This window comes from Petromyzon marinus, chromosome 36 (assembly GCF_048934315.1).
Source record: "Petromyzon marinus isolate PM22_M1 ecotype Great Lakes invasive population chromosome 36, UKy_Petmar_22M1.pri1.0, whole genome shotgun sequence".
Lineage (NCBI taxonomy): Eukaryota > Metazoa > Chordata > Hyperoartia > Petromyzontiformes > Petromyzontidae > Petromyzon > Petromyzon marinus.
In genome coordinates, this window is record NC_133702.1 from 5,422,269 (window position 1) to 5,436,025 (window position 13,757).

The window sequence follows — 13,757 nt, forward strand, 5'->3', positions numbered from 1 at the left end:
AATAAACCTACCATTAAAATTATAGACTGATAATTTCTTTGTCAGTGGGAAAACGTACAAAATCAGCAGGGGATCAAATACTTTTTTCCCTCACTGTATATATAAAAAGCCATATACATTAGTACGTATGATATTACCACTTATATGTGCACATTTACAGTTTTTTTTTCCTGTGAAAGAGGAAAGCAACATAAGTTGTAGATTACCACCACAACACGAGGAAAAAGTCATTGACAAAGACCACTTGTGTTGAGCTTTCACGACTCGTGTAAAAGCTGACCTGCTGAAAAAAATATACTGGACAATGTTACTTTTACGTTTACAAAATCTGCTGCACCTACATTTTTTAACTCCCTAACGTTGGAAGACAGCTGCGTCGGGTTAATGGATTAAAAATAGCTGCCTGCGTTACGCGCAGGAACCACGTGTGACTTCTCGGCCATCGCTCACCAGAGGAGACCCACAGATCCACAGGAACTTTACAGCTGTGAGCAATCGGCTGCTGGTGGCTGCATGTGCGGGGGGGGGGGGGGGAAGCGATGGCCAATACATGTAATTCGATTCAGTTTTGCGCTCGTGGCACTGAGTTGCTTTTTTTTTAATCTGCGCATTTCAAAAATCAACAGCAAGAAAAATCCTCAGAGAAAACGCTGGCGCGGCCAATTTAAGCCTCCGAGACCCTGCGTGCCGTAGCTATTTCTCTTTACCATGGGCACAGTGTGACCAGTCGGCAGACCTCACAGATTCCAATGAATGCTTGGCCAGAGTAAGGCTATTTGGCAAATGTCTACAGCGCAGCAGTTTTGCATGAGTGGAAGTTATTTTTGTTTACCATGGGGGCCGCGGGTTGGGAATCTGGCCAGGTGCAGCTCACAACCAAGAAGGGCTTGAGTTCAAATCTTAGTCGGGATTCCACTCGTCCCATCCCTCCTTCAGGTTGGACTAAATATGTGCCACTTTTGTGGGAAGCCCCTCTAGTGGTTGTCGAGAACAATTTCCTTCATTCATTACCAAGCGGTTTGATTATAATCATCGTAACAGCAATGGCTCAATGCTTCAGCAGGGTCGAAGGAGATGGCGATGGCTTGTGGAGGCCTTCCTGGTTGAAAATTATGGCACTATGATATTTTACCTTTTTAGAGGACTTGTTTACTCCTGTATACTGAATTTTCACCATGCCTGTGAATGTCTGTGTCTGTTAAGGCTATACTTCCATCGTGTTTTTGCATTGTTGTAGTAACGTTCTTACCCCGTGCCCCTACTGAACATCTGTGAAAAAGAGCGTTATAGCTCATCCGGATTCCTCCTGCAGTGTAAATACATTTTCTGATTCTAATTGTCCTTGTTCTGGCAGCGACACAGGGTGGACCTCATCCCACTGACGAAGGTCGTGTACGACTGGAAGGGGATCAGCTACGACTACTTTGTGTATGGCACTGAGAAGAAGGTGTATGCACCAAACTACCCTGCCAAATGCTGCTGTTGTGCCATCCTTTAATTCACACGGTAGCCAAGTGTCCATTGTGTATAGTTTGTTATCCTTCGTTTAGCACATTCGCTTTCGTGAGCAATATCCATAATAGAGATATTTTTTGGGTTAGATCGCGTAAATATATAAATGTGTCGTTAAAACCCGCGAACACCCGACACAGCCAACTAGTAAGGGTTGTCACGTAAACAGAACGTGGCCAATTCATCACTAGCACAGCACACGGGTGTGTTGGAGAGCAAAGCCACAACATTTACAATTGGCTCTCCAACACACCGGTGTGCTGTACTAGTGAAGAATTGTCATGGTCTGTTTACGTGACAACCCTTACTAGTTGGCTGTGTCGGGTGGTGGTAGGTTTTATGACACATTTTCTAATTACGCGACCTAACCCAAAAAAAACGTTTTTGTTGTCCTTCCCCCGTGCACCTGCTGAATCATAATTAATCACTTCGAGAGGGATGGAAAGTCGTTACGTGTCTACTGAATATAAAGGAACTGGTGAAAATGTGGTAAATGCACCATATATGTGAAAAAAATATAATCCACCTTTACTAGCATCAATTTACATTAATATAGAGCAAATAAATACAAACTTACAGGAAAGTCTTGCATATATAATATAAATTTCACATGGTATCACTAACTACACTGCCCTCTAAATTTTGTTGCTGTTTGGTAAAAGTTTCCTGATCACATTTTATTCTGTTAACCTACTTAGACTGGTTGTGAAGGAAGTCGTCGATCACATGTTATTTTGAACTTCCAAAGGAGTTACTCTAAAATTCCACGGGCAGGGCTTGAGCTGTCTTGTTCTGCAAAAGTTCACCACTGAATTTAACAAATCCTCCCATGAGCTGGATGACCCACTTCTAAAACTGTATAACTGACCTCTTAATAGAGGGTTTTTTGCGTAAATATAAATGTGTTGTTAAACCCGCCACCACCCGACAGCCAATTCGTATGGTTTGTTACATAAACAAAACGTGTCAATTAGTTACTCGTTCAGCACACCGGTGTTTTGGAGAGTAAACCCACAACCTTTACCATTCGAGTACGACGTTTGGCTGGTAATTACAACCAGCATCATCAGGCGACAGACAGAATTGTGGACAAATCCTGTCAACACTTGGTGACGAAGAATCGCAGCCTCTCAGCAGCAGTAGCTGGTGCTGCCAGGCAGCTTGTACTTATAGTGTATCCGTGTCACCCAATATTGCGGGTTTAGCTTTGCATCCTCTCATCAATTGGATGCGCTTCTGCGGCCATCCAATATTAGGAAACCAATGGAGCTCTGCACTGTTAATCTAAATTGAAAACTCATTTCTGTGGAACTGATTTTTGTGTTTAGTTCGTTGTCCTTCCCCCCCCCGCACCTCTGATTAGCACGGTTGGCTACATATGGTGCAAAGTAATTTCAACGTGCATAAAATAGATTCTCATGCTCACTATACGTGTATGGAATCGTGTGCTTTTCGGTTTACTTTTGTCAATCATTATGCTCCATGATCGATCACAACCACTAGAGGTGCTACATCGCACTGGAACGTAAACATAATATATTACGAATGATGACCGAATACAGTTATCTCATAAGCATATAAAGATTAATTATCATCACTCATCGTGTGTAATTCACAACAGGTTCTGCACCCAAGGCAGATGCATCTGAAGTTGTGAAGTTGATTTTGTAGAAATACATGACAATGTCAGCCTAGGCCGACACCTAGAAGCTGCTGATTTAGGCACACTTCAGCATTTTTCACCACATATACATGCCATCTAAACCGGTGTCTCAGGAGATGCCCCCTTGCATTTTGTTGCCAAAGGTGGCCTTTCGCGATTCTTCTGCCACTTGCGGGAAGGACCCATCACCGCACGGTGTGTTCGGTGTATGCTACTGAATCCTCTGTTGGCTGCTCTCAATGTTGACGCTGTGGGGTGCTCAGAAATCCCCACTTGCCAACGCCAAAGTACAACTGGCAAGTGGCAGCCAGTTCAACCTGTTGTGTCGTGTTCTCTGATAGTACATTTTTTCAGGCCGCGCGTTTTCACGCAAGCGCTCATTTTATTTTTTAGTATGGTACAGACTGGATGCGCCAGCATGCGCGAGGGTATTGGTGGTGTGAGCAATGGGGGCCTCATTACGGCGAGCCTTGCATCGCGAGGCACGCGTCTGTTTTGACCTCTCTGGTTTGTAAAAGCGCTCTCAATTTCGCAAGGTCGTCTTTGACCTCAAAATCCACAGTAGCGTCCTGTAAGAGGGACGCGGTCATATTCAGCCACCCCATTGAATGAACATATTTGTTATACCTGACCATAAATGTCATACATATTTTATATACTACGGAGGTTTTCACGGTTGTGGTGTGTTGCCGTCGGATGTGTATTCGGGTTGTACCTTGTGTTTTTAAGCATGTTCGACATTTCGCTCCATGTGCAGGGGAGCTTATTCCAGAATTCGGTTCCAGCAGATGGAGTAAAACATTGGACATGAGGCCATGAAACACAGTACAAACCAAAAACACTTTGGATAGCTATTGACCATCATAATCTGAATTGTTAACCCAGGACAGCCTCACTACAAGGTTCATTCGGGTCTTGGATTTATTCGTTTAAAATGAATGGAAGACTTAGATGCATCTTGTGAAGATCTTAGAATGTACTCAAACTCTCAAAGTTAATATTGGAAGAGTCAGTTGTGTATTCTAATAATGCCAATGATTTACCCAGCAAGGTGTCCTTGAGTCTGAAACCTTTTTTTCAGGAGGGTCCTGCACTGGGATGTTGTCATTGCCATTTATAAGCGTTTTTTTTATAAGTGTGGAAGGAATCCTGAGGATTCTGCAACACTCAAAAGATGCGCATAATTATCCATTGGTGTATCACTGTCTTCTATCCACCTTGCAGCCTCGAATTATCAGAAAATGGAGTTTGCATATGGAGTCAACAACTGAAGGCCAGATATGCCATTTATGCCTTTTTTTAACCTGAAACATGTGCTAGCTTTTTTAGCTTCACCCATGGAAGCCATTGCTATTGTGTAACACGTGTAATGTTAACACTCGGTGTTAAACTGTATACAACCAAATCTCTGTGTTATGACTTGACATGTGATGATCTGATATTTGTCACACAGGTGTAACGTGCCTAAGGATTTTAAGTGCATAGTGATCAGTTAATTTTTCTCGGCTATGACATATACAAGGTTTGAAATAATACAGTACTACGGCAAATATCCGACCGGAACAATTTCAGCATTTGTGCTCTGTGTAACTGACATGTTATCGATGTTCACCAATAATGTGATCTTAATCTCAAACATTCACTTCTAAAATGCAGTAAAGCAATGTCCCCACGGTTAAAGCTGTTTGTGCCGTGAGTTTGTCGAGTCACCTATTTGTGCATGGTGTAGCTGTAACATTCTGTACACGGTCACATATCCGCCTATACCTCAGTCCACAGCGAGACTGATGTGCGACGTATTGGCGTAGCATTAAGAGATATTGTACATACGTGTACAGTTGGGCCACTTAACTGCTGTTGGAGTAGTTTCTCAGAAGATCAAGGCGACAACATGCGTGCGGTTGACAGAGTTCATGCAGTGTTGTATCATGCCTGGGATCGTTTTCATCGTCAAGAGCCAATGCGCTGTAATATCGTTTCATTGGGACTCAGATGACGTTCATCAAATACAATTTATGCGAGTGGAACTGAGATCCATATTTTTTTTTAATCTTCAAGACTCCACTTTTCAATTCAGTTCCATTTTACTTTATCTTGGTATATTAAAATTGCAGTTAATTGTAATACTAGCTTGACTGTTGACGGTAATGCAATTTAGGTTTAAAATTTAAACATAATGAATGTATTACCTGTGCATACTATTAAAGGATTATAAATTCAGGTTTCCTCTGCACCTCGGATTAGCATGGTTGGCTACGTACGGCGCGAAAGAAGTTCAACGTACATTTATGTGGTAGATGTGTTCCAAAAAAGGGTGCACAAAACGAAAGCGCACGAAGACCGCTGCCTGCCGAGTAGCGCGTCCAGTAACGCACCAAGTCCGGCCGCATCGCGGTGAATTCAACCCGCATAGAGTGAAGTGTGAGTAGAAATAGGTTTGGCGTATATACACATTCGCACAAACCGAACCTGCGTAAAGTGAGGGACATACTCTTTGGTTCTTTCGGTAAAGTCACGTAGGTAAAAATTTAATGATTAAATAAAATAAAATACCGAAAGAACCTTGCAGTCACGAAAACTTCAAATCTAAAAGTGAGGGAAACATGTAGTTTTTAAACTTGCCCATTATTTTGGGTTAAAATAACGTTGGTAAAATGGTATAAGCCAAGTTTTTGAGTTTGAATGTTTATGGAACAATTCTTTATCCAGTACATTATTTTATAAACTTGGATTGTGGCTATACATCTGTAGTGACGTAAATGCAGTTACTATGGTGTTTAGCGCCAGCTAACTATCACAAGAGTGGAACTGTACGTCTTGATCCTCTCTCTGGCACCAGAGTAGGTATGGCATTGCAAGCGGGCCCTAGGGGGCATATTTCTGGTGAGGTCTGAGAGAGGGCAAGTAAGGAAGTGACAGTCTGGGTGAACCCGAGTGGGCGCGTGACCAGGACAGGATAGCGAAAGGGCCCAAAAGAGGGCTCAAGGGACACGTGATGCTTAGTCGAGAACTTTCTGGTAAGAGCCAGAAGGGAGCGTGGCCGAAGGCGGAGCGATACCACGCTCGGGAGCATAAAAGGGAGGTCCCGAGAGTGATCGCGGCTGTCTGTTGGAATGGAACCCACCGGTGCTACGTCTCCTTGATCCTCGGTCTTCGGTCTTAACACTCGGCTTCGTGGGTCAGGCAGTATGTTGCTGACTGACCCGGTTATGTAGTTACCCCGTTGTGGTATAGTTACCCCGTTGTGGTTTAGTTAACCGAGTGTATGTTTATGCAGTTACTCTGTTGGGGAAAACTGACTGACCCGGTTATTTAGTTACCCCGTTGTGGTATAGTTAACCGAGTGTACGTTTATGCAGTTACTCTGTTGGGGTGTTTTAATAAACGTGTGGCCTCCAAGTTATAGTGTGTGCCGCCGTGAAATACACTACGCATCAATAAGTGCCGAATAAATAGAATAGACCATTTGTCTTCTCATTTTAGAATCTTACGAACGTAGAATTCTATACTCTTTGGTTCTATTTGGTAAAGTCACGTAGGTAAAAAATAAAACAACAAATATCACGACGTTTCGGCCACAACACAAGCGGCCTTCATCAGGTGAAGGGACCAGACTGTCTCGAGGACAGCGCTGGAGTGAACAAAGCCAAGCTCAGACCGCGACCTTTAAGCTGTGTGAGAGGAATTAAGGTGCCTTGACAAAGGAATTAGCATACAAATTCGCATTTAATTGGCGGACTTAGCATGATGAACGGTGTAGAGGGGGTGAACATGTGCAGGTCGGCAAGGGGGGGAGGGGGAGTTTACATATTGATGGTGTGAAAAGGGAATTTTAAGAGCTGCGAAAGTTTGGGGTACCACTATTTGAAAAAATATACTGTACCATTGAAAATTAGTTTAATGTTTGGTTCGATTTAGAATATCTTTCCAATGGTTGCTTAATTTGAAACCATCTTCTCGGTTGAAATTGTGTCTGTGTTTGTAAATCTGAATTGCCTCGTGAACAAATCTCTGATTTGTTCACGAGGCAATTCAGATCTACCGTAGCTGATCACTGTCACAACAGCATTGTAACAGTGATCAGCTACGGCAGAAGAATTCGTTCTACCGTGTTTCAAATCTGATTTGTGCTCGCGAATTCGGTCAGAGACATGTCGCTTTGTCTCCCCGATATAGCAATCACCGCAGGTACAACTCAATTTGTAAACCCCGGGGTACTGTAAGTCAGGAATGACATCCTTCACGGATGGGATCAGATCACGAATTTGTGTACTGTATTGAACTGGACCTGGATCTTGTGTTTGTTTAGAATTTTGGAAATAATTTTCAATGGTACAGTATATTTTTTCAAGTAGTGGTACCCCAAACTTTCGCAGCTCTTAAAATTCCGTTTTCACACCATCAATAGGTAAACTCCCCCTCCCCCCCTCGCCGACCTGCACATGTTCACCCCCTCTATACCGTTCATCATGCTAAGTCCGCCAATTAAATGCGAATTTTTATGCTAATTCCTTTGTCAAGGCACCTTCATTCCTCTCACACAGCTTAAAGGTCGCGGTCTGAGCTTGGCTGTGTTCACTCCAGCGCTGTCCTCGAGACAGTCTGGTCCCTTCACCTGATGAAGGCCGCTTGTGTTGTGGCCGAAACGTCGTGATTTTTGTTTTAATTTTTACCTACGTGACTTTACCGAATAGAACCAAAGAGTATGGATCCTTGCAGTCACGAAAGCTTCAAATCTAGAGTAGAATTCTATTTTGGTAAAGCTTTTTGATGTAGATGTTTCTGCATTTCAACAGCAGCAATGTTCAATAAGCTCGTGATTCTGCAGAGCTTACAAATCCACACAGGAGCGATCTAGATTGTCACATATCGCAACACAATTAACCAGGCACCTTCATAATTAAATAATTTTCTGCAAAAAATGTTGATTTTTGTATTCAATAAATTTTGGGTTGAATAGCATAAGTAAAATGTGTTATATAAAGTCTGCGTGTTAAAGTTAAGCTTGATTCATATTTTTTGTTTGAAAATCTGGGAGATTAATCTTGATTTGAAGTTTTCGTGACTGCAGGAATCCATACTCTTTGGTTATTTCGGTAAAGTCACGTAGGTAGAAAAAAATCTTGGCGATTAACATTAAGACATATGTTTTACGATATAAAACGTGTTGAAAACTACATCGTCCAAGATCCTGGACCACTTGGATATACTGCATTCATAAAACACCTTGTGGGATAGATCTTATATATGTTATCAAATGCAATATTTTATAATGAGTGCTCGATCTCAGCTCAAGTATAACTTGGTCTAGTTATTGTGCGAATGCCGAGCATTACCGAAGGCGCACATTGATGTTTATTGATCGCAGGAGTTACTTTCGTCCATCGGAACCAGGAGCCACATTTTGTCGAGTGCAGGCAAACACAAAAAAGCAACGGATAGCTTCTACTAAGCGACCAAATTGTGTGTGGCCAGTCACCAAAGCTCTTAAACTGTCGGGAGTTGATTTCTGTTCTTGTTATAATGTAACCCTTTGTATAGTTGAATAAAGTGTACCATTAAAAATAAATATAATTTTAGTATTGGTTTCATTCCTTCAATGTTTTGTGCTCTTTCTCACAGAGCCTTGCATTCGTTACGGCTTCAATTTGAGATTTAAAACATGTTTTGTTATTTAGTATTGATTCAACCTACTGCATTTACATGTAATGGCATGTTATCTGTAGATGTATTCGGGGCTAACATAAACACTTTATGTACGCATGTTGAACTTCGTTTGCACCGTACGTAGCCAACCGTGATATTCGGAGGTGCAGGGTACTGACAACAAACAACGCAAAAAGCAGTTCTAAATAAATGACTTTTCAATCTAGATTTAAAAGTGCATGGCTCCAGTGCCTTCCTAATATTGGAAGGAAGAGCGTTCTGGACTGCTACCGAAGCGCGCATCTGAAAGCGCGCGATGCGGTGACCCGTCTTTGTTCGATGGCTTGCCAAACAATTGACCTTTGGTGCGATATTGTTGACTGACTGATTGTTGGAGCAGACCTTGAAAGTCGAGTTGTCGATTACTAACAATGCTTGATCTGGAATCAGGAAGGTGGACTTGAAAGCAGTGCCCATGATGGACTCTTTATCTTGGTCTTATAAAAAGTGCACGGTCAATATGAGTACATGTGGGATGCTGCTGCTGTGTGTAATGTTTAGCAATGGACTTGCTATCCCTGAGGTCATCAGCTCTCACAACGTGGCAGTTGATATAATGGGCATGCTTCCTAAATCGCCCACCGCTGTCCACCCAGCAGTACACCACAGTTAGTCGTCAGGTCTGGTAAGGTGGTGTAAAGTAAGGCCGTAGCCATGGCGCCAACATTGGGGGGGACCAAATCTTCCAGGGGGTCTGGAGGTCCCCCTCCAGAAAAAAAATCTACATTTCAAAACGAATTTCCAGCCTAAAATAAAAAAAAAATCACTAACACATAGGATGGACTTTTTTTTACAATAATGTCTAATAGTGTATTACACTGCTCTGTTTTTTTTATTTTTTTACCTTTTCTTTTTTCATTGTATGTAATGGCAGAGATTAGGGATTAATAAAGTACAACCATAACCACAATCATATAAACAGAAATCTATTTTATAGCAATATATTGGGGGTGGACATTTTGAGCATATTTGAATATTGGGGGGGATGTGTCGTAATTATAATATATAAATGCAAACAAAAAAACATACTATGATAGGACAATGCATATATTATCATAGTATGTTTTTTGTTTGCATTTTGACTGCAGGTATTGTGGTGAATGCAGACATGCATCCTTGTAAAAAGGTTTCAGTTTTGTTGCCAAAAAAAGGGGAAAAACCCTATTCTTACATTTTGGTACTGGCAAAGGAGGTCTAATGATGAAGCATTGGTGCGATTGAGAAAATGTAGACTACGACTTAAAAAATTACTTTTAAATGATCATTAACATTTATTTGTAAGGTGACTTCCACTCATGTCTCAAGGCGCCTGCTCGGTTGCTCATTAAAATCATCTACTTCTGTTTCACGTTGCGACACCAAATGAAATAATGTTTGTCTACCACCATATTGGCCCACGATACAAATATTAACTGTCAGTACTTCGGAAAAAACCAAGGAAACTGGTAAAACTAAATATATTTGTTTAAATAAAACCTGACATCTGATGAGACCAAGGTCAGAGCCGCTCCAATGTGTGTGTATTCAAACTCATGAAATATTTCAAATGACTTTACTGGAAAAGTATGCTCAAAACTGAAAAGTGTCAACCGAGTGGCTTAAACGAAGCTTATTGCAAAGGGAACTTGAAGAAATAATTTGATGTGCTTATAATAATGTTTTATCCCGTTTTGTGTGAACAGAAAGATTATTTTGAATGATGGGGCATGGACATTTCGTGTAAGATTGTACCATGTTCCCCAAGGTACAGCATCAATTCGTGCCGAGGTGTTTTGAAGACAACTAGGAAAACAGTTGACTCGCATAACCCCAAAAGTGAGTGCATTCACATTTTTTTGTATAATCACATTTACAATGAGGTTTAGAAAAAGCCTATCGCACAAACTTAATATTCGGTTCATTTCATCATCGTCTTGGTCACAGATTGAGTTTTGTGTCTAAATAAAAGAAAGTTTAATTAATGCAAACCGACACACCTGATGACGACCGTTTGTGTTATGGTCGAAACGTGAGAATTTTTATTGTTTTATATATATTATTATTTTATTATTTCCTTTCAACCTGACTTTACCGAAAGAGCTAAGAATATGAATATAAAGTTTAACGGCAGTATGTATACTAATTATGGGTGACCATTTAATATCCCAATAACAGAACACTCTTGCAGTCCCCCGCATGAATTGTGTCTACTGTCTATTGTATATATTAATTGTAAAATGCTTTGGCAGCACCCTCAATGGGCAAAAGGCGTATTTTTGCGTCTCCCCTCCGGCAAGGAAAGCAGACACTGGATAAACATTTAACGACGCCAAAGTATGTGCTTACACAGGCATGCCACATGCTCCCAGCACACTCTCAGCCCCAACAAAAAGCAAACTGTTCGAGGGGTTAATTTGTACGTTGCACCAGGCTACAAAATTGTAACTTACGAAAGTCACAAAAAATATAACTTTTTTTTCTACTTTTAATTCCCCCGCGAGCATTTGTTCGCAGTTGTGGCGATGCATGCAGCGCTTAAATTTGACAATTTCTGGCAGGCGCGTGAGCACGAATGGGCCCAAATTGTCACCCTTTGTATTGTGCAATACATACAAGGGTGATTTTAAACGTGGGTTTATTCTTTCCGTTGATGTGATTGTTTCTTGTTTTATGGATACGTTGGGTTGAAGCGATCATTACGCATCAATAACTGTGAAAAGTAAGCACAACTTTCATAATGAAACAACTAAGAAGACGTTGCGTACAACATGGGTTACGTAATCCTTTCCCACACGAGTCTGTCCTAGGAAACATTTTATCGGCCACGTCGAGAAATTCGTCATCGTGGAGTTTGGCCCCTGCATCCCCTGCCTGGGACTGGGAGGGCACGCATCGGCCGGCAGGGCCAGTGCACTGAGTCGAGTCCTTTTAGCACTGGTTTGTATTATGTGTATGCATGTATTGTGAACTTCATTTGTACCGAACGTAGCCAACCGTGCTAATCGGGGGTTTGTATCTCCCAAGTTTACGGTAACCCTTTGATCAACTTAGCCGATTGTCAACGGGGTACCGCCCTAAAAGCAACACAACTCTATACTAAAATTTCAATTACATTAAAACAACAAAAAAATTAAGCCAGTGTTATTGACCAATGCGAGTTTTATTGTCATCGTGCTTGAATGAAGCACGTTATTGTGCCTATTTTTTGATGGATGAATGCAAAGACGGACAGAGCCAAGTTGGAAAGTATTAAGTTGCTCTGACCCGTTGTTATATGGCCACGTTTCTCAAGAGCTTTTAACAGTTTTGTAGTTAATACGTGTTAAAACACCTGCAGGTTTGTATTTTTTGCGCAGTCTAAAAGTCAGAAAGTTTTAATTCCTGCGTGTACAAATGAATTGAAAGGAAAAATAAACACCCATTATTAATTAATACGTTACATTATTTTCCAAACTGGCATGCCAGACCAGTCTGTGCCCAGGTACCTCAACTTTGCGTGGATGAGGAGGCTATTGAAGTGCCTACAGAAGCAGTTCTTGTGACTTTTCTTCTACTGGGGGCCAATTCATATTTCTGAATGAAAATTATATTGGTATTTGTCTCGTACGATGACTCGTACAATTGTAATACAATTCAGAGGAATATTTTTTTCTTTTGCAAAAAATATGATTGATATCAGATGTGGGTTGGGTTATGTTCGCCAAATGTTTTCTTAGTTAAAGGATACTATTGTCTTCAATAGATCGTGGCAATAATTGATTTAATCTCTTTGGGAACACGTTATGAATGGTAATAAAATATGCATGCCTGATCGTTCTTAATAATCTATTTGCTTAATAGGAAATTAGAGCAAACACAAAGTTAACTGTTTAATGAGGACCTCTTTTGCATTCCTTTAACTAAATATTATTTCGTGCCAAAGTACACATTACAGTACCAAGGCTGGATATTTAATCTGATATTGCACACGTATAAATGTGCAAGTTCTTTCCGTGACGGCACTAGTGAATTTATTTCTACAGCGAGTGGACATCACTTGTTTAATAATATTGAAATGTTGCACCGCTGTCAGATAATGTTTGTAAATCGCATGCAAATGCCTCATGATAATAACATATATCGTATGCTTTTGCCTGTGTTGGCCGCTCAACTGTGTAGGCCTATAGAGCAATAGGATAGTAACATAATACAAATCCGCATTTTATTTCAGGATGTGTGCATGCAGTATATTTTTACATTGAAAAATGCTGCATTATTTTTACGTCTAATTGCAAAGCGTAGTCGCTCGCAGTGTTCTTCAGCCTCGAGTGAGCTGAAAACCACGAGAATTGGCGCGTTAAACGCTTTGTGTGCGTGATAGTTTAATTCGTTTGGCTGGGTCAGGCGGCGGTGGTGGGCCTTACAAAGTGTAATTGGGCCGGATCATTACTTGGTCTATCCCAAACATCGACCATTAATTTATTGTACCCCTTATATCATTGGACCATCAAGTGTATTTCATGCCAATATATGATGAGCATAGACACATGCCTGTTTTAAAAAAAGGAGTGGGAGTGTGTAATGATATTGGGATGATTATTATTACTACTGCACAATGGTGGTATAGTACTTTTCTAAATTGCGGGTGCGGAGTTGAAGCTTTTTCTAGTTTTGTTTCTGTGCTGCTAAAGCACATGCTGAAGAATGGTTTACACAGGTGTAAATGTAACCCAATAACTTTTCAAATGCTTATTTTAGTGTAAGTCATATAGGGATGAAGACATAAACAAATCCACGACAGTTTGTTTTGAAATATTACAATTTAGTATGGAAATATTTTTACAAGGGGAAACACTCTGTTGATTAATGACATCGAATAAAATTACAAGGACAAAGACTGGGGTTTTAGTAGGGGTTT

General features: G+C 40.9%; 1 protein-coding gene across 5 annotated transcripts in view; it reads left to right on the forward strand.

Annotated features, from left to right (window-relative positions):
* Window positions 1–4,855, forward strand: part of SSUH2 (ssu-2 homolog) — a 49,688-nt gene extending 44,833 nt beyond the window's left edge. For all 5 annotated transcript variants that reach the window (XM_032966619.2, XM_032966620.2, XM_032966622.2 and 2 more), the window contains one exon: window positions 1,355–4,855. In XM_032966619.2, coding sequence (XP_032822510.1) covers window positions 1,355–1,498 — 144 coding nt within the window. In that variant the 3' untranslated portion in view covers window positions 1,499–4,855. The remainder of the gene's footprint in view (window positions 1–1,354) is intronic.
* The last annotated feature ends 8,902 nt before the right edge of the window (window positions 4,856–13,757 follow it).